Here is a 23580-nt window from a genome sequence, read left to right on the forward strand (position 1 = left end):
GTTGTTGTCGTTAATTCTGCTTCAATTTCGATTGTGACCCGCAGAGATTACCCCGTCCCCTACTTTCGGGCCTACCACCGGAATCAAAACTTGTCAAGCCGAAGAAATCGGCAATAATTCCGAAAAAAAAAACCTGTGCTGCCCCGAAGTTCGCAGCCAGCAAAACGTTGACAATCGAATTGGGACAGAAAATTTCGCGAGCCAAACAAATTGACAGGCAAATGAATTATGATGGTTAATTTGTAGATATTTCGGACCCCCTTCTCCTCCTCCTCCGTGAAATCCGTCTTCGTTGTTGTTTCTTTTTTTTTTTTGGGGAGGAACGATTGTTCACTTGCTCATTTGGCTTTGAAATTTGGAAACATTCAAGTTGATTCGGGGACTCATGCGCGCAGAAGGCCCCTCATTAAAACGGGTAAAAACGGTAAGCATATGCAACACGGGAATTGGCTCCAGATTGTGTCATTCCTTTGTTTCGAATAATGATTCTGCTGCTAGAACGGTGGGAGCAAAGCGGGAGGAAAGTTGAGAGACTTGGCTGAAATGTTGTCATATTCAAACTCGACTTCAGCTAAGCTAACATTAAGAGTGTAGAGATTTAGAGCAATTCAAGTGGACTGCACGTGTAGTACGAATGCCATTTTAGACCCATCACAAAGTAACTGTTTTTTTTTCCAAAAACAAACACCATATCGTGTGACAATTTTTCAAACTCAGTAGAAAATATGTAACACGAAAAAAAAGAAAAAATAACTCTAGGTTTAGTTGTTTTGCGATCACAGTGTATATCCTATTCGAACTGTTCTGTACGACTAATGTTCATTTCCTATTTTTGAAAATCAAATAAAATATGGTTTTTTGGTCAAGTGTTGCTTTACAAAACATTTTTTTTTGCGTTAAAACCCGACGTTTCGATCTTTAACTTAGCCTAGCATGTTACTACTTTACTAATTTATCACTGTACTACTTCACTTTATTTTATTACTTTACTCCTTTGCTATTCAACTACTTCACAACTTTACTATATTACTATTTTACCACTTTACTATTTTACTTTTTTAGTATTTCACTATTTCATTATTTTACAATTTTAATTTTTTTTATTTTACTATTTTACTAATTTATTATTTCACTATTTTACCTTTTTACATATTTACAATTTTACAATTTTACAATTTTACAATTTTACAATTTTACAATTTTACAATTTTACAATTTTACAATTTTACAATTTTACAATTTTACAATTTTACAATTTTACAATTTTACAATTTTACAATTTTACAATTTTACAATTTTACAATTTTACAATTTTACAATTTTACAATTTTACAATTTTACAATTTTACAATTTTACAATTTTACAATTTTACAATTTTACAATTTTACAATTTTACAATTTTACAATTTTACAATTTTACAATTTTACAATTTTACATTTTTACATTTTTACAATTCTACAATTTTACAATTTTACAATTTTACAATTTTACAATTTTACAATTTTACAATTTTACAATTTTACAATTTTACAATTTTACAATCTTACAATCTTACAATCTTACAATTTTACAATTTTACAATTTTACAATTTTACAATTTTACAATTTTACAATTTTACAATTTTACAATTTTACAATTTTACAATTTTACAATTTTACAATTTTACAATTTTACAATTTTACAATTTTACAATTTTACAATTTTACAATTTTACAATTTTACAATTTTACAATTTTACAATTTTACAATTTTACAATTTTACAATTTTACAATTTTACAATTTTACAATTTTACAATTTTACAATTTTACAATTTTACAATTTTACAATTTTACAATTTTACAATTTTACAATTTTACAATTTTACAATTTTACAATTTTACAATTGTACAATTGTACAATTTTACAATTTTACAATTTTACAATTTTACAATTTTACAATTTTACAATTTTACAATTTTACAATTTTACAATTTTACAATTTTACAATTTTACAATTTTACAATTTTACAATTTTACAATTTTACAATTTTACAATTTTACAATTTTACAATTTTACAATTTTACAATTTTACAATTTTACAATTTTACAATTTTACAATTTTACAATTTTACAATTTTACAATTTTACAATTTTACAATTTTACAATTTTACAATTTTACAATTTTACAATTTTACAATTTTACAATTTTACAATTTTACAATTTTACAATTTTACAATTTTACAATTTTACAATTTTACAATTTTACAATTTTACAATTTTACAATTTTACAATTTTACAATTTTACAATTTTACAATTTTACAATTTTACAATTTTACAATTTTACAATTTTACAATTTTACAATTTTACAATTTTACAATTTTACAATTTTACAATTTTACAATTTTACAATTTTACAATTTTACAATTTTACAATTTTACAATTTTACAATTTTACAATTTTACAATTTTACAATTTTACAATTTTACAATTTTACAATTTTACAATTTTACAATTTTACAATTTTACAATTTTACAATTTTACAATTTTACAATTTTACAATTTTACAATTTTACAATTTTACAATTTTACAATTTTACAATTTTACAATTTTACAATTTTACAATTTTACAATTTTACAATTTTACAATTTTACAATTTTACAATTTTACAATTTTACAATTTTACAATTTTACAATTTTACAATTTTACAATTTTACAATTTTACAATTTTACAATTTTACAATTTTACAATTTTACAATTTTACAATTTTACAATTTTACAATTTTACAATTTTACAATTTTACAATTTTACAATTTTACAATTTTACAATTTTACAATTTTACAATTTTACAATTTTACAATTTTACAATTTTACAATTTTACAATTTTACAATTTTACAATTTTACAATTTTACAATTTTACAATTTTACAATTTTACAATTTTACAATTTTACAATTTTACAATTTTACAATTTTACAATTTTACAATTTTACAATTTTACAATTTTACAATTTTACAATTTTACAATTTTACAATTTTACAATTTTACAATTTTACAATTTTACAATTTTACAATTTTACAATTTTACAATTTTACAATTTTACAATTTCACAATTTTACAATTTTACAATTTTACAATTTTACAATTTTACAATTTTACAATTTTACAATTTTACAATTTTACAATTTTACAATTCTACAATTTTACAATTTTACAATTTTACAATTTTACAATTTTACAATTTTACAATTTTACAATTTTACAATTTTACAATTTTACAATTTTACAATTTTACAATTTTACAATTTTACAATTTTACAATCTTACAATCTTACAATCTTACAATTTTACAATTTTACAATTTTACAATTTTACAATTTTACAATTTTACAATTTTACAATTTTACAATTTTACAATTTTACAATTTTACAATTTTACAATTTTACAATTTTACAATTTTACAATTTTACAATTTTACAATTTTACAATTTTACAATTTTACAATTTTACAATTTTACAATTTTACAATTTTACAATTTTACAATTTTACAATTTTACAATTTTACAATTTTACAATTTTACAATTTTACAATTTTACAATTTTACAATTTTACAATTTTACAATTTTACAATTTTACAATTTTACAATTTTACAATTTTACAATTTTACAATTTTACAATTTTACAATTTTACAATTTTACAATTTTACAATTTTACAATTGTACAATTGTACAATTTTACAATTTTACAATTTTACAATTTTACAATTTTACAATTTTACAATTTTACAATTTTACAATTTTACAATTTTACAATTTTACAATTTTACAATTTTACAATTTTACAATTTTACAATTTTACAATTTTACAATTTTACAATTTTACAATTTTACAATTTTACAATTTTACAATTTTACAATTTTACAATTTTACAATTTTACAATTTTACAATTTTACAATTTTACAATTTTACAATTTTACAATTTTACAATTTTACAATTTTACAATTTTACAATTTTACAATTTTACAATTTTACAATTTTACAATTTTACAATTTTACAATTTTACAATTTTACAATTTTACAATTTTACAATTTTACAATTTTACAATTTTACAATTTTACAATTTTACAATTTTACAATTTTACAATTTTACAATTTTACAATTTTACAATTTTACAATTTTACAATTTTACAATTTTACAATTTTACAATTTTACAATTTTACAATTTTACAATTTTACAATTTTACAATTTTACAATTTTACAATTTTACAATTTTACAATTTTACAATTTTACAATTTTACAATTTTACAATTTTACAATTTTACAATTTTACAATTTTACAATTTTACAATTTTACAATTTTACAATTTTACAATTTTACAATTTTACAATTTTACAATTTTACAATTTTACAATTTTACAATTTTACAATTTTACAATTTTACAATTTTACAATTTTACAATTTTACAATTTTACAATTTTACAATTTTACAATTTTACAATTTTACAATTTTACAATTTTACAATTTTACAATTTTACAATTTTACAATTTTACAATTTTACAATTTTACAATTTTACAATTTTACAATTTTACAATTTTACAATTTTACAATTTTACAATTTTACAATTTTACAATTTTACAATTTTACAATTTTACAATTTTACAATTTTACAATTTTACAATTTTACAATTTTACAATTTTACAATTTTACAATTTTACAATTTTACAATTTCACAATTTTACAATTTTACAATTTTACAATTTTACAATTTTACAATTTTACAATTTTACAATTTTACAATTTTACAATTTTACAATTTTACAATTTTACAATTTTACAATTTTACAAAGAATTAAAAATCAAAAAATTGAATTTTACAATTTTACAATTTTACAATTTTACAATTTTACAATTTTACAATTTTACAATTTTACAATTTTACTACTTTACTACATAACTACTTTACTACTTTACTACATTACTACTTTATTACTTCCCTACTTAACTACTTTACTACTTTACTACATTACTACTTTATTACTTTACTACTTTACTACTTTACTACTCTACTACTCTACTACTTTACTATTTTTCTACTTTACTACTTTACTGCTTTATTATTTTACTATTTCACTATTTTAATGATTTACTACTTTACTATTTTACTATTTTATTGATTTACTACTTTACTGCTCCACTACTTTAATATTTTACTACTTTGTTACATTATTACTTTACTACTTTACTCCTTCACTACTTAACTACTTTACTCTTTTACTATTTCACTATTTTATTATTTCACTATTTACCTATTTTCCTGTTTTACTATTTTCCTGTTTTACCATTTTACTATTTTACTATTTTACTATTGTACTATTTTACTATTTTACTATCTCACTATCTTACTATTTTACTATTATACTATTTTACTAGTTCACTATTTTACTGTATACTATTTTACTATTTTACTATTTCACTATTTTACTGCTATACTACTTTACTACTCTACTACTTTACTAATTTACTATTTTACTAGTCTACTATTTTAATATTTTACTATTTTACTATCTTACTATTTTACTATTTTACTGTTTTACTATTTTATTATTTTACTATTTTACTATTTTACTATTTTACTATTTTACTATTTTACTATTTTACTATTTTACTATTTTACTATTTTACTATTTTACTATTTTACTATTTTACTATTTTACTATTTTACTATTTTACTATTTTACTATTTTACTATTTTACTATTTTACTATTTTACTATTTTACTATTTTACTATTTTACTATTTTACTATTTCACTTTTTTACTATTCAACTATTTTACTATTTTACTATTTTACTATTTTACTATTTTACCATGTTACTATTTTACTATTTTACTATTTTACTATTTTACTATTTTACTATTTTACTGTTTTACTGTTTTACTATTTTACTATTTTACTATTTTACTATTTTACTATTTTACTATTTTACTATTTTACTATTTTACTATTTTACTATTTTACTATTTTACTATTTTACTATTTTACTATTTTACTATTTTACTATTTTACTATTTTACTATTTTACTATTTTACTATTTTACTATTTTACTATTTTACTATTTCACTATTTTATTATTTTACTATTTTACTATTTTACTATTTTACTATTTTACTATTTTACTATTTTACTATTTTACTATTTTACTATTTTACTATTTTACTATTTTAATATTTTAATATTTTACTATTTTACTATTTTACTATTTTACTATTTCACTTTTTTACTATTCTACTATTTTACTATTTTACTATTTTATTATTTTACCATTTTACTATTTTACTATTTTACTATTTTACTATTTTACTATTTTACTATTTTACTATTTTACTATTTTACTATTTTACTATTTTACTATTTTACTATTTTACTATTTTACTATTTTACTATTTCACTTTTTTACTATTTTACTATTTTACTATTTTACTATTTTACTATTTTACTATTTTACTATTTTACTATTTTACTATTTTACTATTTTACTATTTTACTATTTTACTATTTTACTATTTTACTATTTTACTATTTTACTATTTTACTATTTTACTATTTTACTATTTTACTATTTTACTATTTTACTATTTTACTATTTTACTATTTTACTATTTTACTATTTTACTATTTTACTATTTTACTATTTTACTATTTTACTATTTTACTATTTTACTATTTTACTATTTTACTATTTTACTATTTTACTATTTTACTGTTTTACTATTTTACTATTTTACTATTTTACTATTTTACTATTTTACTATTTTACTATTTTACTATTTTACTGCTTTACTATTTTACTATTTTAATATTTTACTATTTTACTAATTTACTATTTTACTATTTTACTATTTTACTATTTTACACTCTTTCACTATTTTACTATTTTTTTATTTTACTACTTTACGCTATTTTGCACTGGTTTACTATTTTACTGCTTTACTACCTTACTATTTTACTACTTTACTACTTTACTACTTTACTACTTTACTACTTTACTACTTTACTACTTTACTACTTTACTACTTTACTACTTTACTACTTTACTACTTTACTACTTTACTACTTTACTACTTTACTACTTTACTACTTTACTACTTTACTACTTTACTACTTTACTACTTTACTACTTTACTACTTTACTACTTTACTACTTTACTACTTTACTACTTTACTACTTTACTACTTTACTACTTTACTACTTTACTACTTTACTACTTTACTACTTTACTACTTTACTACTTTACTACTTTACTACTTTACTACTTTACTACTTTACTACTTTACTACTTTACTACTTTACTACTTTACTACTTTACTACTTTACTACTTTACTACTTTACTACTTTACTACTTTACTACTTTACTATTTTACTACTTTACTACTTTACTACTTTACTACTTTACTACTTTACTACTTTACTACTTTACTACTTTACTACTTTACTACTTTACTACTTTACTACTTTACTACTTTACTACTTTACTACTTTACTACTTTACTACTTTACTACTTTACTACTTTACTACTTTACTACTTTACTACTTTACTACTTTACTACTTTACTACTTTACTACTTTACTACTTTACTACTTTACTACTTTACTACTTTACTACTTTACTACTTTACTACTTTACTACTTTACTACTTTACTACTTTACTACTTTACTACTTTACTACTTTACTGCTTTACTACTTTACTACTTTACTACTTTACAACTTTACTACTTTACTACTTTACTACTTTACTACTTCACCACTTTACTACTTTACTACTTTGCTACAATTTATTTTTTTACTCTGATATTTGAGTTTCGATGTTTGACTTCCGACTTTGGATATTTGATTTCCGAATACTTCTAGAGTTTAGACATCAAACCTTTGTCGTTTTTGCAATCGACATTTAAACATTTAACTTTTAACTATTAACTTTTGATTTTTGTTTTTGACATTGGATAGTTGCCTATCGATTTTCAATTTATCGTTTTTTCTTTTGATTGGCATTTTCAGCTTTTAACTGTGTTTTGCATTTATGCTTTTGACATTTCATAATTTATTTTTCTTTACGTTTCTTTACGGTTCGTGTTGGACTACTAGATGGCGTGACAGTTCAACATAAACTGTTATGCACTGACGAATCTAAGACGAAACGTAACGTAGGATGACACCCAAATGATTTCATAATTCACAATTGGCTTTCGACACTCAATTTTTTTACTTGTGTTCGACGATTTTTGCTCTCGATGTTTGATATTTGACTTTTGGTGTTGTCAAAAGCCATTAAACCTTTTTGAAATCTGATGTAGAATTTATAGTTTAAATTCTTGACTTCAGATTTTACATTCTAGTCTCTAGACTTGAAACTGTTTACTATTGATTTAATACTTTCGACTTGTGACGTTCAACTTTTAACTCTACTTTCGATATTCGACTTTTGATATTACGTCGTTCAATTAGGCTTAGAGTTTTGACATTCGACAAATGACTATTTGTGTTTGACTTTAGTGAACAGATTTTGAAACTTGGACTGAAGACCTCAGATATCTTATACTTTAAACTTTGGACTCTTGACTTTTGATTTTTGATCGTTGATTTCTCTCTTTCGACTTTCTATCGATAGTTCAAACATTTGACTTTCGACTTTCTTCGGAGTTTTGACTTTAGACATTAGATTTTGTTCCTTTCACATTCGACTTTTAACTATTAAATATCAACCTGTGATTTTAGATTTTCGGCTTTTGACAATTCACTTTTGTTTTTAAACTATTAACTTCAACTATTTAACACTCAACTACCTGCTTTGAATATTTGACTTTTAACAATAAACTTATTATATTATACTTCCAATACATCACCAGACGATTATGCATTGTTTATTTTGATATTTAGTGTTTCACTTTTAACTTTTTATAACCTATAATTTTTTTCTTATTTTTTTATTAATAATAAAAAATTAAAGGCACACTGCTTAAGCTCTTAGATGCCGAAGGATTTTTTTTTCTTTTAACGGTACTGTTTTACTTTTACCAATAGAGTGTTGATTTGCAACTCCTAGATTTTGTCTGTTGAAATCAGTTTTCGACCATGAACTTTGAGCATTTGACTTTTTACTTCATTTTTTTTTTTGTTTTTGACCATTCATCATTTGACGTTCGATGCTCAACCATGGACTTCGAAAATTTAACGCTTGAATGTTGTATTTCTGGTTTCGACATTTTATGTTTGACAATTGAATTTCGTGTTTTAGACCGATGACTTTGACTTTTAAGGCTTGACTTGAGGCTTTAGACATTAGAGTTTTAATTTTTGACATTTGCTTTCATAGTTTTGATCTTGAACCTTAAAATTTTGATATTTGATGTTTCGATTTTTCTTATTTTTCAGTAACTGTAGGGTTTCGATTTTTAACGTTTAACTATTAACTCTTGCATTTATATCAGTACTTATGACTTTTGGAATCTGACAAGTGACTTTGGGTTCGAGAATTTTAGTAACCGTTTTCTCTTTTTCACTCATTTGACTTCTCACCTCTAATTTTTGGCATTCGACTTATCATTGTTAATTTTGAGCTTTAAACTTTAGATCTAAGATAATTTTAATTTTCGAAATTTTAACAAGTCAACTGATTGAAACATCTCACTTAATAATGCAATAAATTCCCCCAAACCCGATTTCCCGATAAGTTAAGACAATTAGCTTCCGATTCGCAATCGAAACCGATTAAACTCCGAATCGATTCCAATTCCAATTAAACCATCAAAACCCGTAACGAGTTGGGCGGGACCGGAGCCGTCATCGTGGAAAAAAAAGTGCCCCGATATAAATTCTCACTACTCCCGTACGGTGGCTCGAGGGCCGTGTTCAGATTCGCCTTTGAGCTCCAAAGGTTTCTCATCAGTGAGAATCGCAGAAGTGCCCCACGGCGGTGGGTAAGTGATAAATTTATTCATTTTCTTCAGTCATGTTTTTACCGTCCGGAATTAAAACGATATTCCGGCCAAGCCGGTAGTGAGAATCTCTGAACGGTGTTTTTTTATCACAACTTTGTGATTAATTTGTAACACCTTGGGAAATCCAATTATTATGCTACGTTGGATCGATTTTTTACTGATTTCGAACTGATCGTGTTCACAGTTCACATGATTTTGCGTCCGACGCAGGAATCTGCCGAATCATCTGTCTGTCTTCGATCCCCTGAACTCGGATATAAAACCAATCCAGGTCGGCGTTAATCGATTATCAACGGTACTGGTACTGACAGGGGGTTCGGTGAGAACCGTGGAATGTTGAGATCCGGGTGGTCCCGTTTCATAATTTTGGCATGTCTAGCTTTCAGGCTCCGTACGAACTATGATCAGCGTGCGATTTCCGAACCGTTTGCGCAAGATTACAGATGATTTTGTCGAGAGAATGCGATAGTGCCACGTAATCGGGTCGTCGGAATTGATCGAAGTTGGCGGTGGAAGTGATGGAATAATTTGTTGCTGGACTACGCCGCGATCGTCGTTTTTTTTTTGTGAAGTTTGATGAGTTGACGTTTTTTTTGTTTGCTGAGGTCAGTGAGATTGCTCTTAGTTCCGGAACGTTTTCGGTAATCATAATCCTCACGATATTAATAACTAATGAAAAATTAGATAAATATAAAACATGAAACGGTCCAGAAAAGTTTTCTGCGGGATTGGGGATCAGCCAATCAACTTTCAGTATTTCTTATTTAAAAAAAACAAACCTCCTAAAAAACACCGGTTACCTTCCTATGTGCCTTTCGGTCAGGACACGAGAATTCCATGTACATCACTTGTCACCTACGACCACCAGCTGGATACATGTCAATATCGACAGAAAGCTGCCCATTAGGTAATCCCTGCAAGAAACTGGACAAGAAGTCATCTACACTCAAAGGCAGCTCTTCGCCGACCCCAACCATTTCATCAACAACAACAAAACACCGTTCAATGAAACCAATGTTTAACAATGTACATCTGCTTCAGCCATTAATAATCCTAACGTCTGGACAAACGACAACAAAAGACAACAACGCAACGATGATTCCACCAACAACAGTGACACCGAACCAATGGACGAGGACATGAATAGTGGACCATTGGAGGGCCGACGTTTCGAATGAATATTCCTTTGTCTTTACGGTAATTATAAAATTTGTACACAAATTAATCACAATTTTTACACCAAACTAAATATTACTCACAACGATAACAAGTATTTATCGTCAAATAAATTGAAACTTTGACTGTACACTGAGATTTTTTACGCGGCTTTTTATGCGGTTTCTTTTTCCGAAAATACACTATTTCCGAAGTTACGCGTTTTTTTGCGCGGTGTTTCTTTCCACTGTACGTATCCTCCTGCGTAAAAAGAGACCTCAGTGTTCAGATATGAGAAGTAAAAGTGTGAAGTACCCCATATGTCTATGACGACATTTGATCAATAGAACGACGTCGACTGGGTGCTATCGCCTTCTGCGTTAGTAGCAGAATGAGTGGGTGCGAATTGGTTTGTGTGCAACTCAATTGAATCGCAAAAAAATCATTCTATTAGTTCAAGTTTTTAGACTTGACGTCGTATTGCTGAAGTGTGTTCGAACCCTTTAATGTGGTTTCAAATTTTTATTATTATTCATAGATTAGGATGAATTTGGGTACAAATATTTTTTTCTAGCATTATGTAGGTGCGTGTACGCAGAAAATTTTCAGTTCCGAAGATTAAACACGATAATTTCAAAGGGAAAAAGCTTACTTTTTTACCCCCAAATTTATGCTAGGTGCATATTCCCATTTTCAAATTTGTTTCACGTTTAGTCTTTGACTCTTCAGTGCGTAGCAGTTTATGTTGAACTGCTAGCGTGATCTGGCAGCTCAACATAAACCGCTAGGCAGACGTAAAGTTTGTTCTATTTGCAAAACACTATTTGCTGAAAACTGTTTCGTCCGAGACGTCAGTTTAGACATTACACTTCGGTGTAATAGCAAATAGCATTAACTTTACATCTGCCTAGCGGTTTATGTTGAGCCGCCAGATCGCGCTAGCAGTTCAACATGAACTGCTACGCACTGAAGAGTCAAAGACCAAATGTAAAACAAATTTGATTTGGTTACGATTGGTAAGAAATAGGACACTGGAGTATTGCTAAGATTGGAAAATGTTATTTACGCATCGATTGTTTACCAGTTGCATTAATGAATCCATTTGATGCAAACATTGCATTAAGGCGGGGCTGGTCTATGCAATGGTGATCTCGCAACATGATTTGCTCTGTATACAAAATGGTTCATCGAAATTTGATAGAGTTAACACTGCCCTGAGTCCTGGACTCAAATTATTTACGTGCATTAACAAAATACGTGGATACCATTTTTTCCGATAACCGCTCACAGAATTTGAACCAGATTATAAGGAAAAAATGTCTAATTCGAAGTGTAAAAAATAATAGTGTAAGAATATGAACTGAATAAAAGAGAGGAGAGGCTTAAAAAATAAATGATTAAGATTGACGAACATGAACTTAGCGAGGCACCTCTCGACGATGATAACACAAATAGATGAATAATTTGTTGCTAATTAGTCGCTGATTAGCTACCGTAATTTTGAATTTGTTGCTAATTCTTTTCTAGTACTTCGCTGAGTTAAGCTGAGTTCATATGAAGTTAACGAAGCACCCCTTCCAAATAAGCTTGAAAACAAATCGAAATCCTGTGGATAGTTTGTTGCTAATAGGTTGCTTATTAGTTACGGTAATTATGAATTTATTGCTAGTATCTTTTAATTTTGATGAGTACTTCGCTAAGTTCATATAAAATTGTAGAAGTGCCTCTTTCAAATAAGTTCGAAAACAAATCGAAACCCAGTGAATAGTTTGTTCCTAATAAGTTACTAACTAGTTACGGAAAATTTGAGTTCGTTACTATTTTTTTTTAGTTTTTGTGAGTTCATATGAAGCTAATATAATCTTGAAAATAAATCGAAACCCAGTAAATAGCTTGTTGCTAATAAGTTACTAACTAGTTACGATAGATTTGAGTATGTTGCAATTTTTTTATTTTTGTGAGATATTCGCTAAGTTCATATGAAGTTAACGAAACACCTTTCCCAAATAAGCTTGAAAACAAATCGAAACCCAGTGAATAATTTGTTGCTAATTAGTTACTAACGAGTTACAATAGATTTGAGTATGTTGCAAATTTTTTAATTTTTTTTTGTGAGTTATTCGCTTAGTTCATATGAAGTTAACGAAGCACCCCTTCCAAATAAGCTTGAAAACAAATCGAAATCCAGTGGATAGTTTGTTGGTAATTTCAAAACCACCGCAACCAATATGCAACTATGAGCAACCAATTATTCACTAGGTTTCGATTTGTTTTCAAGCTTATTTAGGAGGAGTGCTTCGTTTGCTTGATTTAAACTTAGCGAAGTATTCGTGAAAAATGAGCATCAGAGTAAAAACGACTTCCACTAATTAGCTAAACTATCAACTGGGATTCGATTTTTCAAGGTTTTTTTTAGTACTTCATTTACTCGAAGCAATAAAAAAAAATTAGGCAACAAATTCAAAACTACCATAATTAGTTAGCAATTAATAAGCAAAAAATTCTTCACCTATTTGTTTTATCATCGGCGAGAGGTGCCTTGCCAAGTTCATGTTTATTTAAGATTAAGTTGAAATAAGATAAAAAAAGGGAAAACAAGAAAAATATAAAGGGAATAAATACATATAGAATAGAGGAAATTATAGAAGATAGAAGAGAAACAAGAGTAATAATAGCATTAAAGTAATGAAGAATGGATAAGAAAAAAAATGATAGGTAAGGAGTAAATAATAATTAAAAAAGCGTTAAAAATTAAACATTAAGCATGTTCGAGACGACACTAAGAAATTTTCGACGACAAGGTTCGCGAGTGGAAAGGAGTTTTTTAAGATCTTTGACTGTAGGCGGATTAGGTTTTCGGACTAATGACGACAACGTTGTGTCCGATCCAAGCTATTTAATTTAACTGACTGGTTTATAATAGACAACGCGTGACCGACTGTGTAAGATCCTAACAATTGGAGACAATATGTTCTTCAACTCAGTTTTGTTATCTATTGTTACGTATAGTGTAGGGTGGTTGTTTAGTAATGTAAGTAATTAATTTTAACAATATAGTTTTAGGGTAATTCAAATAATCGTAATTCAAATAATTGTAATTCAAATAAAATTTCCAACAAAAATAACTTTTAGCAAAACATATTTAACATGCCGGCCACCTTGAAAGATATTTTCAACAAACATAATCGATTTTATTGATAGTTCACAGCATTCAATGGTCGACAAACTCCTGCTTGTTGAGTTGTTTACATACCATAGGTCACGTCTTGGTCGGGGGTTGATGACGGACACGCTTCGATGGTTCCTGGATCTATCTCGATCGGTAAAAGGCACAATTTCGTAATCGGACGTGTTACTGGTTTGGCTACACCGGCAATCTTTACAGTTGCAACTCGAACGAGGTTATCATCTCCGAAATTGACAGAAATTACTCTGCCCATCGACCATCTTCCAACTGGGAGATTGTCATCCCGAATCAAAACGATGGAATCTTTCAGCAAATTTTGATTCACCGTAGACCACTTGTACCGGAGCTGCAAGGTACACAGATACTCCTTGCTCCATCGTTTCCAAAAGTGTTGCGTGAGACTTTGCGTTTTCTGCCAAAGATCCAAACGATTTTCTGGAATGTGCGCTAAATCGGGTTCAGGTACGGCTAAAAGCGGTCGTCCGATGATGAAGTGTCCTGGAGTAAGTGCTTCTTCATCGTTCGGATCGTTGGACAGTGGAGTAATTGGTCGCGAGTTAGGGCATGCCTCAATTTGCACAAGCACGGTACTAAAGGCCTCATACGGCAGCTGACTATTCCCAACTATTCTGCGAAGATGATGCTTGAAAGACTTGACGCAAGCCTCCCATAACCCACCAAACGTAGGGGCATGTGGTGGTATGAAATGAAAAGCAATTTTTTGGGTACTTGTACACTAGTACTAGGTACTAGTACAACAGCATTTTTGTGATGCTGCGACAGGAACATCTGTCGAAGGTCTTTGAGTTCCCTGTGAGCTGCAGTAGAATTTGTTGCGTTATCACAGAAGATGGTATTCGGCAATCCCCTGCGCGCAATGAAACGACGAAGTGCCGCGATGAATGCAGCCGACGTGAGATCCGACACGAGCTCAAGGTGCGCTGCTTTGACCGCCAGGCAAACAAACACTGCAACGTATGATTTTACAGGAGCTCCTTTGCGTGTGCTTGGTTTGAGATACACTGGTCCCGCAAAATCTATTCCGACGTATTGAAAGGGGTATGCTCGATTAATCCTCTCCGGTGGTAGCTGTCCCATTAGTTGCTCGAGATTCCTGGGCCTGGCTTTTGCACACGTTACGCAGTTGTGCACTACTCGCCGTACCAGATCTCTACCACGCAATGGCCAAAACTCGTGTTTCATGATTGCTAATGTAAGCTGTGGCCCGCCATGCATGGTTCGCCGATGAACAGATTCGGCGATCAGTAGCGTTAATGGATGTTTCACTGGTAATACTAAAGGGTGCTTCCTATCGTAGCTGATCGATGCATGTTGTAGCCGGCCACCAACACGTATCAGACTGTCTTCGAGGATTGGGTGAAGAAATCGCAAAGTCGACGATCGAGGTACATCTTGGTTGGCAGAAAGAGATGCTATCTCAGGGGCAAAGCACTCTTGTTGAACAACGCGTACGAGTGCTAACATAGTTTCACGCATTTCGACAGTGGATATCGGTCCCAGACGAGAAACCTTATTCGTTGAGCTGTTGTTAGCGAACCGACGGCAAAGTGAACCGATTCTCAATAAACGCGTGAATGAAGAGTAACGTTTCACAAGATTATCATTGTCAGCTGTAACACAGAAGGCCAGCTTTCGAATTTCGAGTACTTCCTCCGACATCGAGTGGTGGACGGGTACCACCACGGTTTCAGGCCAAGGCTGATCGACAGACGTTATCCAGTTAGGCCCGTTCCACCAAAGAGAGCTGTTGTACAATTCCGAAACAAACATTCCTCGCGAAATTAGGTCGGCGGGATTGTCACTACTGGGAACATGTTTCCAGATTCCACTGGTGGTCAGCCTTTGAATTTCCGCAACACGGTTCGCAACAAATGTTTGCCATTTAGACGGCGACGAAGCCAGCCAATGGAGTACGATGGATGAATCGGTCCAGAGAAATACTTTGCCGTTGTGTGCGATGGTGTCTGCCACCATTTGGGATAGATTTGCTAAGAGAAGGGCGGCACAAAGCTCAAGACGGGCGATGGACTTGACCTCCAAAGGAGCTATCCTTGACTTGGCAGCGAAAAGCCGAACTGTACAGTATCCATCATCGGTGATCGAACGAATATAGACGCAGGCGCCGTAAGCTTGTTCAGACGCGTCACTGAATCCGTGCATTTCGACGATTTTTGGTCTACGGAGCGACAAAACGAAACGAGGAATACGAAGTTCTTTCAATTCAGGAATTTGGCTTTGTATCTCTTCCCAAGCGATTTGATACGGAACGGGCAGGTTGGAATCCCACGATAACGTTGTCTTCCATAGCGTCTGCATAAATATCTTGGCCTTTACGGTTGCTGGACCAAGTAATCCTAACGGATCGAATAGGCTCGACATACGGGACAGTACGGTGCGTTTTGTATACGTTTTAATTCTTGGCCATTCCGGAATTTTGTAGCTCAGTAAATCGGAAGCTGGTTCCCAAAGTAGACCGAGAGCATTTACAGACGAATGATTGTCAAATTTTAGCAAAGTTTTCGTTTCTCTCTGCGATACCGGAATAAGATCGAGAATCTCTTGAGAATTAGAAGAGAATTTTCTAAGCGGGAAGCCAGCCGACTCTAGCATAGCAGTTACTTGAATGCACACGTTCTTTAAGGTTTTGAGATCGTTGGAACCGGTTAACATATCGTCCATGTAAAAATCTTTACGAACTACTGGCGCAGCGAGCGGGAAATTTTTAGCCTCGTCCTCAGCAAGCTGCTGAATTACCCGAGTGGCAAGAAAGGATGCGCTGTTGGTTCCGTAGGTCAAGGTCCGAAGCTGGAATATTTTCAGCGGAAACTCTTTAGACTCCCGCCAGTAGATTCTTTGTAGTGCTTGATCAGAAGGATGTACCAAAATTTGGCGGTACATTTTGGCGACGTCCGCACTCACCACAAAAGCGTGCATCCGAAATCGCATGACTATTGAAATTAGCGAATCTTGAATCGTTGGTCCCACTAAAAGGACATCGTTGAGCGATATACCAGATTGCGATTTGCATGAAGCGTCAAACACGGTTCGTAACTTGGTGGTCGAACTGTTCAGTCGTAATACGGCGTGGTGCGGCAAGAAATATTGAGGGGACAAATCTTCCTCAGCTGGTGGAACTTCTTGCATGTGACCCAGCGAGATGTACTCTTGGATAAACTCGTGATAAAGTTTCTTGATTTCGATATTTGAATCGAGTTTACGCTCTAGCGATAGAAAACGTCGCTGTGCGTTGTATCTATTGTCATGCAGCTGTGGTAGTAATTCCACTCTCTTAGGTAATTTTACGACATACCTGCCTTGAGCATTGCGTATAACGTTTTTCTTGAAATGTTGTTCACATTCAAGCTCCGTAGGCGACCAGTTGTTGGGTGACGCACACGATTCCAATTCCCAAAATTTTCCCACCAAGGCTTCCAGCTTATCGAGGCGGCTTACATGATACGACACAAAAGATGCCTTCTCATTGGTGTTTTGACATTTTCCAGAAATGATCCATCCGAAAACTGTCTTTTGTAGAACAGGTAACTTTTCACCAAAGTCTATTTTACCGTATTGTAGTAAATCTGCAAAACACTCATTACCGACAATAGCGTCAATTACGCCTGGAGTGTTGAACGTCGGGTCCGCAAATCGAACATGACGTGGAAGCTTCCAGCTGGTGACATCCACTGGACGAGAAGGCAACATTCTTGTTATCGAAGGTAGAACAAGAAACGACATTTGTTTTCGGTATGGAGAGCATCGCGATGAAACAAAGGCGGTAACAGCGCGTTCGACTCGAGTCAAGCTTGTACCGATCCCAGATACTTCAGTGGAACAGGCGACAGATGCGAGATGAAGTTTGCGGTATAATGCCTCCGACATGAAATTGCACTGTGAACCGCAGTCCAAGAGAACTCGCACTTGATACGTCGTCCCATTACAATCCTCAAAGTTAACCAGTGCCGTCCAAAGAAACACTATATCGTTGGGTAGATGTGATCGAGTTGTTAAAACTTCAGGTGGGCCTGCCGCAGAATCGGAGCTTGCGAAATGCGATGAAGATATGGGAGCCGCTCGAGAGGCTGCCATTGAAACTGCCATTTGCGATGCCGATGATGACGGGACAGGCGAGGTTTGGCTGGGCAGGCATGGTGAACGAGACGACGATGACGACGACGACGGTGCTTGCGATTGAATGTAACCAGCTGTGCCTTGAGATTGCTGTGTGTGTAAACCATCGAGAGGGGGTAAATGGAGAAGCGTGTTATGCTTGCGATCACATTTTCGACAATTGGACGAGGGACAGTTCTTGCAACTGTGAGCCGCTGTTTTCAAACAATTTAAGCACAAGCGATGAGTTTTTGCGAAATCGAGACGTTCATGCGGCGATAATTTCCTGAACTGTCCACAATTCCCGAGAAAATGACCTTGACCACAATTAGGACACGATCGAGAAGTAGGCTCTACTGCGACATAAGCAGCGGCGTTTGATTTTGGTTTGAAATCTGTCGGTCTATGAGTCATCGCTGTGTGTTGGGGTGCGATAGTCTGAAGCATTCGGGCGTAGTCCTGTAGGAATCGTATCATGTCAATGTAGAGAGGCATTCCATCATTCACTACTCCGTCGTCTCGAGCTGGTTCTCTGGAAGAATATTGCTCCCATTCTCGCAAGGTACGGTTGTCCAAACGCAGGCTCAACTGGTAAACTAATATCGAACTCCAGCGATCTGCTGGTTCCCCGAGGCGTTTCAAGATGGAAATATTACGTTCGAAACTATCGACCAAAGATAAAAGCGACTCAGAAGACTCTCGACGCATTGGCGGTGTGTCAAATATTGCTTTAACATGGCATTTTATAAGCAATCGTTTGTTATTATAACGCGTGGTCAAGGTCTTCCAAGCTAGGGAATAATTGTCGTTGGAAATCGGAATAGTATCTATCACACGCAAAGCATCTCCCTTTAAACACCCTTTAAGATATTGAAATTTTTGTATTGAGCTCAATTGTGCACAAGAATTAACTGCTACATCAAAACTATCACGAAATGCTTGCCAGTCTTCAAATTTTCCACTATACTCAGGCAATTTGAGCTCCGGAAATTTAACGTGCGACGTTTGTACTACCGATTCATTTGATTTGGTTGATTTTGAAACAGACATTTTTTGTAAAAATGACGAAAGACTGGATTTGTATGAATAATAACGCTCCTCGACATCATCCATTACCTCGTCGTAATTTTTAACCGCTGTATTCGCCGAAAGTGACTGAACCATCAACACTGCTTCGCGAAATTCATTAAATAATTCGTCCAATCGAGCCAACCTAACAGAAACCTGTCCCGAGTCATTTTCTGCAGTATATGCCTTAACGAATTCACCGATCTTTTTTATCGATCTACGCGCATTTTCCGCACGCCTTTGGAAAATGGCGATCCTTTCATCGGAATCGGCCGGTTTCTTAACATCGGTCGACATGCTTTCGTCGAAGAAAAAACTCGCTCGCGTTTCCGTTGAAAATAATTTGGAATGGACCCACCTGAGTTTTGAGTGCGTTGAACAAGAACAACTTCGATCGCTACCAATTCGACGGCAAAGCTAACACGTGCTATAATCTAAGCGACAGCACGAACAATGCACAATAGCCTTGATGACCTTGAAATTTTGATATCACTTCACTAATTTAGCATTCAAGCGTTGGCTCAATCACGAAATTCGGGAGCCACAATTAATCGTTTAATCACTTCCAGGATTTATTTTCATTCGTTTAACAGCACGAAATACTAGTCTTGCACATATTTTCAGTCCACTTTTTACACTCGTGAAGCCACGTTTTTTCTTTGTTTCTGAACTCAGAGGATTGCGGTCGGCATCTTATTCACATGTGGTTCTATTGTTCCACTTGCACTTTGTTATCACGGTGAAAATTGTGTCGACGCGCAATCCGGCTCGAAGGACCATGTTCGAGACGACACTAAGAAATTTTCGACGACAAGGTTCGCGAGTGGAAAGGAGTTTTTTAAGATCTTTGACTGTAGGCGGATTAGGTTTTCGGACTAATGACGACAACGTTGTGTCCGATCCAAGCTATTTAATTTAACTGACTGGTTTATAATAGACAACGCGTGGCCGACTGTGTAAGATCCTAACAATTGGAGACAATATGTTCTTCAACTCAGTTTTGTTATCTATTGTTACGTATAGTGTAGGGTGGTTGTTTAGTAATGTAAGTAATTAATTTTAACAATATAGTTTTAGGGTAATTCAAATAATCGTAATTCAAATAATTGTAATTCAAATAAAATTTCCAACAAAAATAACTTTTAGCAAAACATATTTAACAAAGCAAGAACAACAACGATTAAGGCTTGAAAGAAGGAAGCAAAGCATAGTAATAAAAAAGAAATAATAATAATAATAATTGAAGCACAGAATAAACGGAGAGTATAAAGTCAGAAAACTACATTTTCAATAGAATCAAGAACCAAAAACCTAAAAATAAATAGAGTCAGAACAGGTAAAATAAATCAGAAACAGTCTAAAGAACCGAAATAGCCAAAAAGATCAAAAGAGTAGAAAATACTACGAATTGAAAGTGCATGAAAAAGTTAAAAGTCGGATAATTGTTTGTTTTTGCAACTAAAATAAAGGTGTACAATGCTTTTACACTAGAATAAAAGTGTACGAAAAAGTCAAGAGTTGAAGTTGCAGTTGGGAAAATATTTCAAAATAGTCCAAAAATTGTGAATTAAATTAGTCGAAGGAGTTTCAAAAGTCCAAAGAGTCTAACTAGTCCTAGAAGCCGAATAAGTTAAAAAAAACTCGATTCATCATGTTTATGCAATTTCCCCTGCTCTGACTGAAATCATTCAGAGAAACCACAAAAAGATTCACAGAATGAATAACAACAATTATCAGTAAAATTTTTGTACATCAGAAAAAAAAATCACCCACACACAAACACCATGGGAATGTATCTGCCCTCTTTTTCGAGTTCCTTAACGGGAAAAAAAATCTACCAATTTGTCACAACCGGTGCTGCTTTCTTTGATCCCAACCGATTTCAGTCGAACAAAAAATCTACCTGGCCAATTCACCTTACCGGGAGTCACCTTGCAAACATTGGAAACATTTAACGCCAAATCCTGCCGAGCTCATCAATCAGGACGATCTGGTGATCGGTGATCATTCGTTCGGTTACCTAGGAAAAAAAAGGAAAATAAAGCATCGATTATTTATCTGAAGAAAAGAAATTTCATGGGAACCAACTGAGGATCAATCGAACATTGATCGTTAAATCTTCGATCCGAAGGGGTGAGTTTAAAATATGTCAACCATCGTAGCGAAACTAACAAGCACCTGTTCGCGTTCATACCCGAGCGAAAGTCGTTTTCGATTTACAACTCAATTAGATTCCCGATCCAAGACCACGACCGATCCGGCAGGAGTAAGGACCCTTGACGGCTACTGCATAATCGGCCGTCCCAAAAACATTGTGTTTCGATCGCGTGGTTCCCACTTCATAATTCTTTCCCTGGCCGACCGGTGGTAACGAGATCCACTCCCAATTAAATGGAACTACAAATCATCGTTAAAGTGGACAAATTCCCGCCTTCCGACGGGGCATCATCGATCCCGGTCCAACCAACCGGCGGGGCTTCGCAATTAAAAGGTTAATAAATTACCCGGTAGGCCGCGTTGACAGCCCCGCAAAAAGGCAGGAGCTGATAATTAGTTGGTGCCCGTCTTCCCGTCCTTACCACGATGTCAGTTTTTATTTTGTTCTTTATTTTCGGACTCGACTTCGAGATCGTCCTAAATGCTCTAAATATTTATGTACTACAACTTCGGGCGAAGTCGGAAAGCTGATCCTTGTTTGGCCTTCTCGTTGTGATCTCTTTATTTCATTGCCTCACTTAATGTCCTGTCGAAATTGCTACTGCCCCTGAAGGAGCCTTCCGGGATACCATAAAATAAGGAACAAATACGAACAAACAAATAAAACAAAGTCCCGGTTTAATGGGTGCAGTTTATTCCTGGATCCTTCCGCTGATAGTGGGTTTTTCGGTTTGCCGTCGGTTGCAGGTTATGCCATGCCTAGCCTAGACAAGCGGCGGGATCGGCCTAGGGCAGATGCTCCTGGCTTGGGTTGCTTTGCGGCGAAGGCGATAAATAGTTTTTTATGAGGGCGGAAAAACACCGATAAGATAAATGTGTATAAAAACCAAAATATGAAAAAGAAACCCGAAATGGAATAAGGAATGAACAATTGTATACTGCAATATTACGTTCAATTACAATTTTGGATTGAACAATTTGGAATCGAATATTCACATGCTGATAAGGTAAAACAAGCGGTCGTCGATTACTTTTCAAACAATTTTTTTCTTCTATTCTTCTATTCTTTTATCCTTCTTTTCTTCTATTCGTCTTTTCCTCTATTCGTCTATTCTTCTGTTCTTCTATTCGTCTATACTTCTATTTTTCTATTCGTCTTTGCGTCTATTCTTTTATTCTTCTATTCTTTTATTCTTCTACTCTTCTATTCTTCTAATCTTCTATTATTCTATTCTTCTATTATTCTATTATTCTATTATTCTATTCTTCTATTCTTCTATTCTTCTATTCTTCTATTCTTCTATTCTTCTATTCTTCTATTCTTCTATTCTTCTATTTTTCTATTCTTCTATTCTTCTATTCTTCTATTCTTCTATTCTTCTATTCTTCTATTCTTCTATTCTTCTATTCTTCTATTCTTCTATTCTTCTATTCTTCTATTCTTCTATTCTTCTATTCTTCTATTCTTCTATTCTTCTATTCTTCTATTCTTCTATTCTTCTATTCTTCTATTCTTCTATTCTTCTATTCTACTATTCTTCTATTCTTCTGTTCTTATATTCTTCTATTCTTCTATTCTTCTATTCTTCTATTCTTCTATTCTTCTATTCTTCTATTCTTCTATTCTTCTATTCTTCTATTCTTCTATTCTTCTATTCTTCTATTCTTCTATTCTTCTATTCTTCTATTCTTCTATTCTTCTATTCTTCTATTCTTCTATTCTTCTATTCTTCTATTCTTCTATTCTTCTATTCTTATATTCTTCTATTCTTCTATTCTTCTATTCTTCTATTCTTCTATTCTTCTATTCTTCTATTCTTCTATTCTTCTATTCTTCTATTCTTCTATTCTTCTATTCTTCTA

At 32.1% G+C, this 23580-nt stretch overlaps 1 protein-coding gene across 1 annotated transcript; it reads right to left on the reverse strand.

The window, feature by feature from the left end:
• Nucleotides 1–14419: 14419 nt before the first annotated feature.
• On the reverse strand, nucleotides 14420–19200 carry LOC131426634 (uncharacterized). Its single transcript, XM_058589535.1, has 2 exons — nucleotides 15091–19200; nucleotides 14420–15025 (listed from the first exon to the last, which is right to left on the reverse strand). Exons 1-2 carry the CDS (start codon nucleotides 19198–19200, stop codon nucleotides 14420–14422), a joined length of 4716 nt encoding a protein of 1571 aa, XP_058445518.1.
• Between the last annotated feature and the right edge of the window lie 4380 nt (nucleotides 19201–23580).

Source organism: Malaya genurostris, chromosome 1 (assembly GCF_030247185.1).
Source record: "Malaya genurostris strain Urasoe2022 chromosome 1, Malgen_1.1, whole genome shotgun sequence".
NCBI classification, from domain to species: domain Eukaryota; kingdom Metazoa; phylum Arthropoda; class Insecta; order Diptera; family Culicidae; genus Malaya; species Malaya genurostris.

Bases quoted from the DNA above. Each gene is read 5' to 3' on its own strand.
- LOC131426634 (XM_058589535.1), bottom strand. From the start codon at position 19,200: ATGCGTCGAGAGTCTTCTGAGTCGCTTTTATCTTTGGTCGATAGTTTC. The intron at 15,026-15,090 runs GTACCCAAAAAA...GGGTTATGGGAG, and splicing joins TACCTAGTACTAGTGTACAA to GCTTGCGTCAAGTCTTTCAA.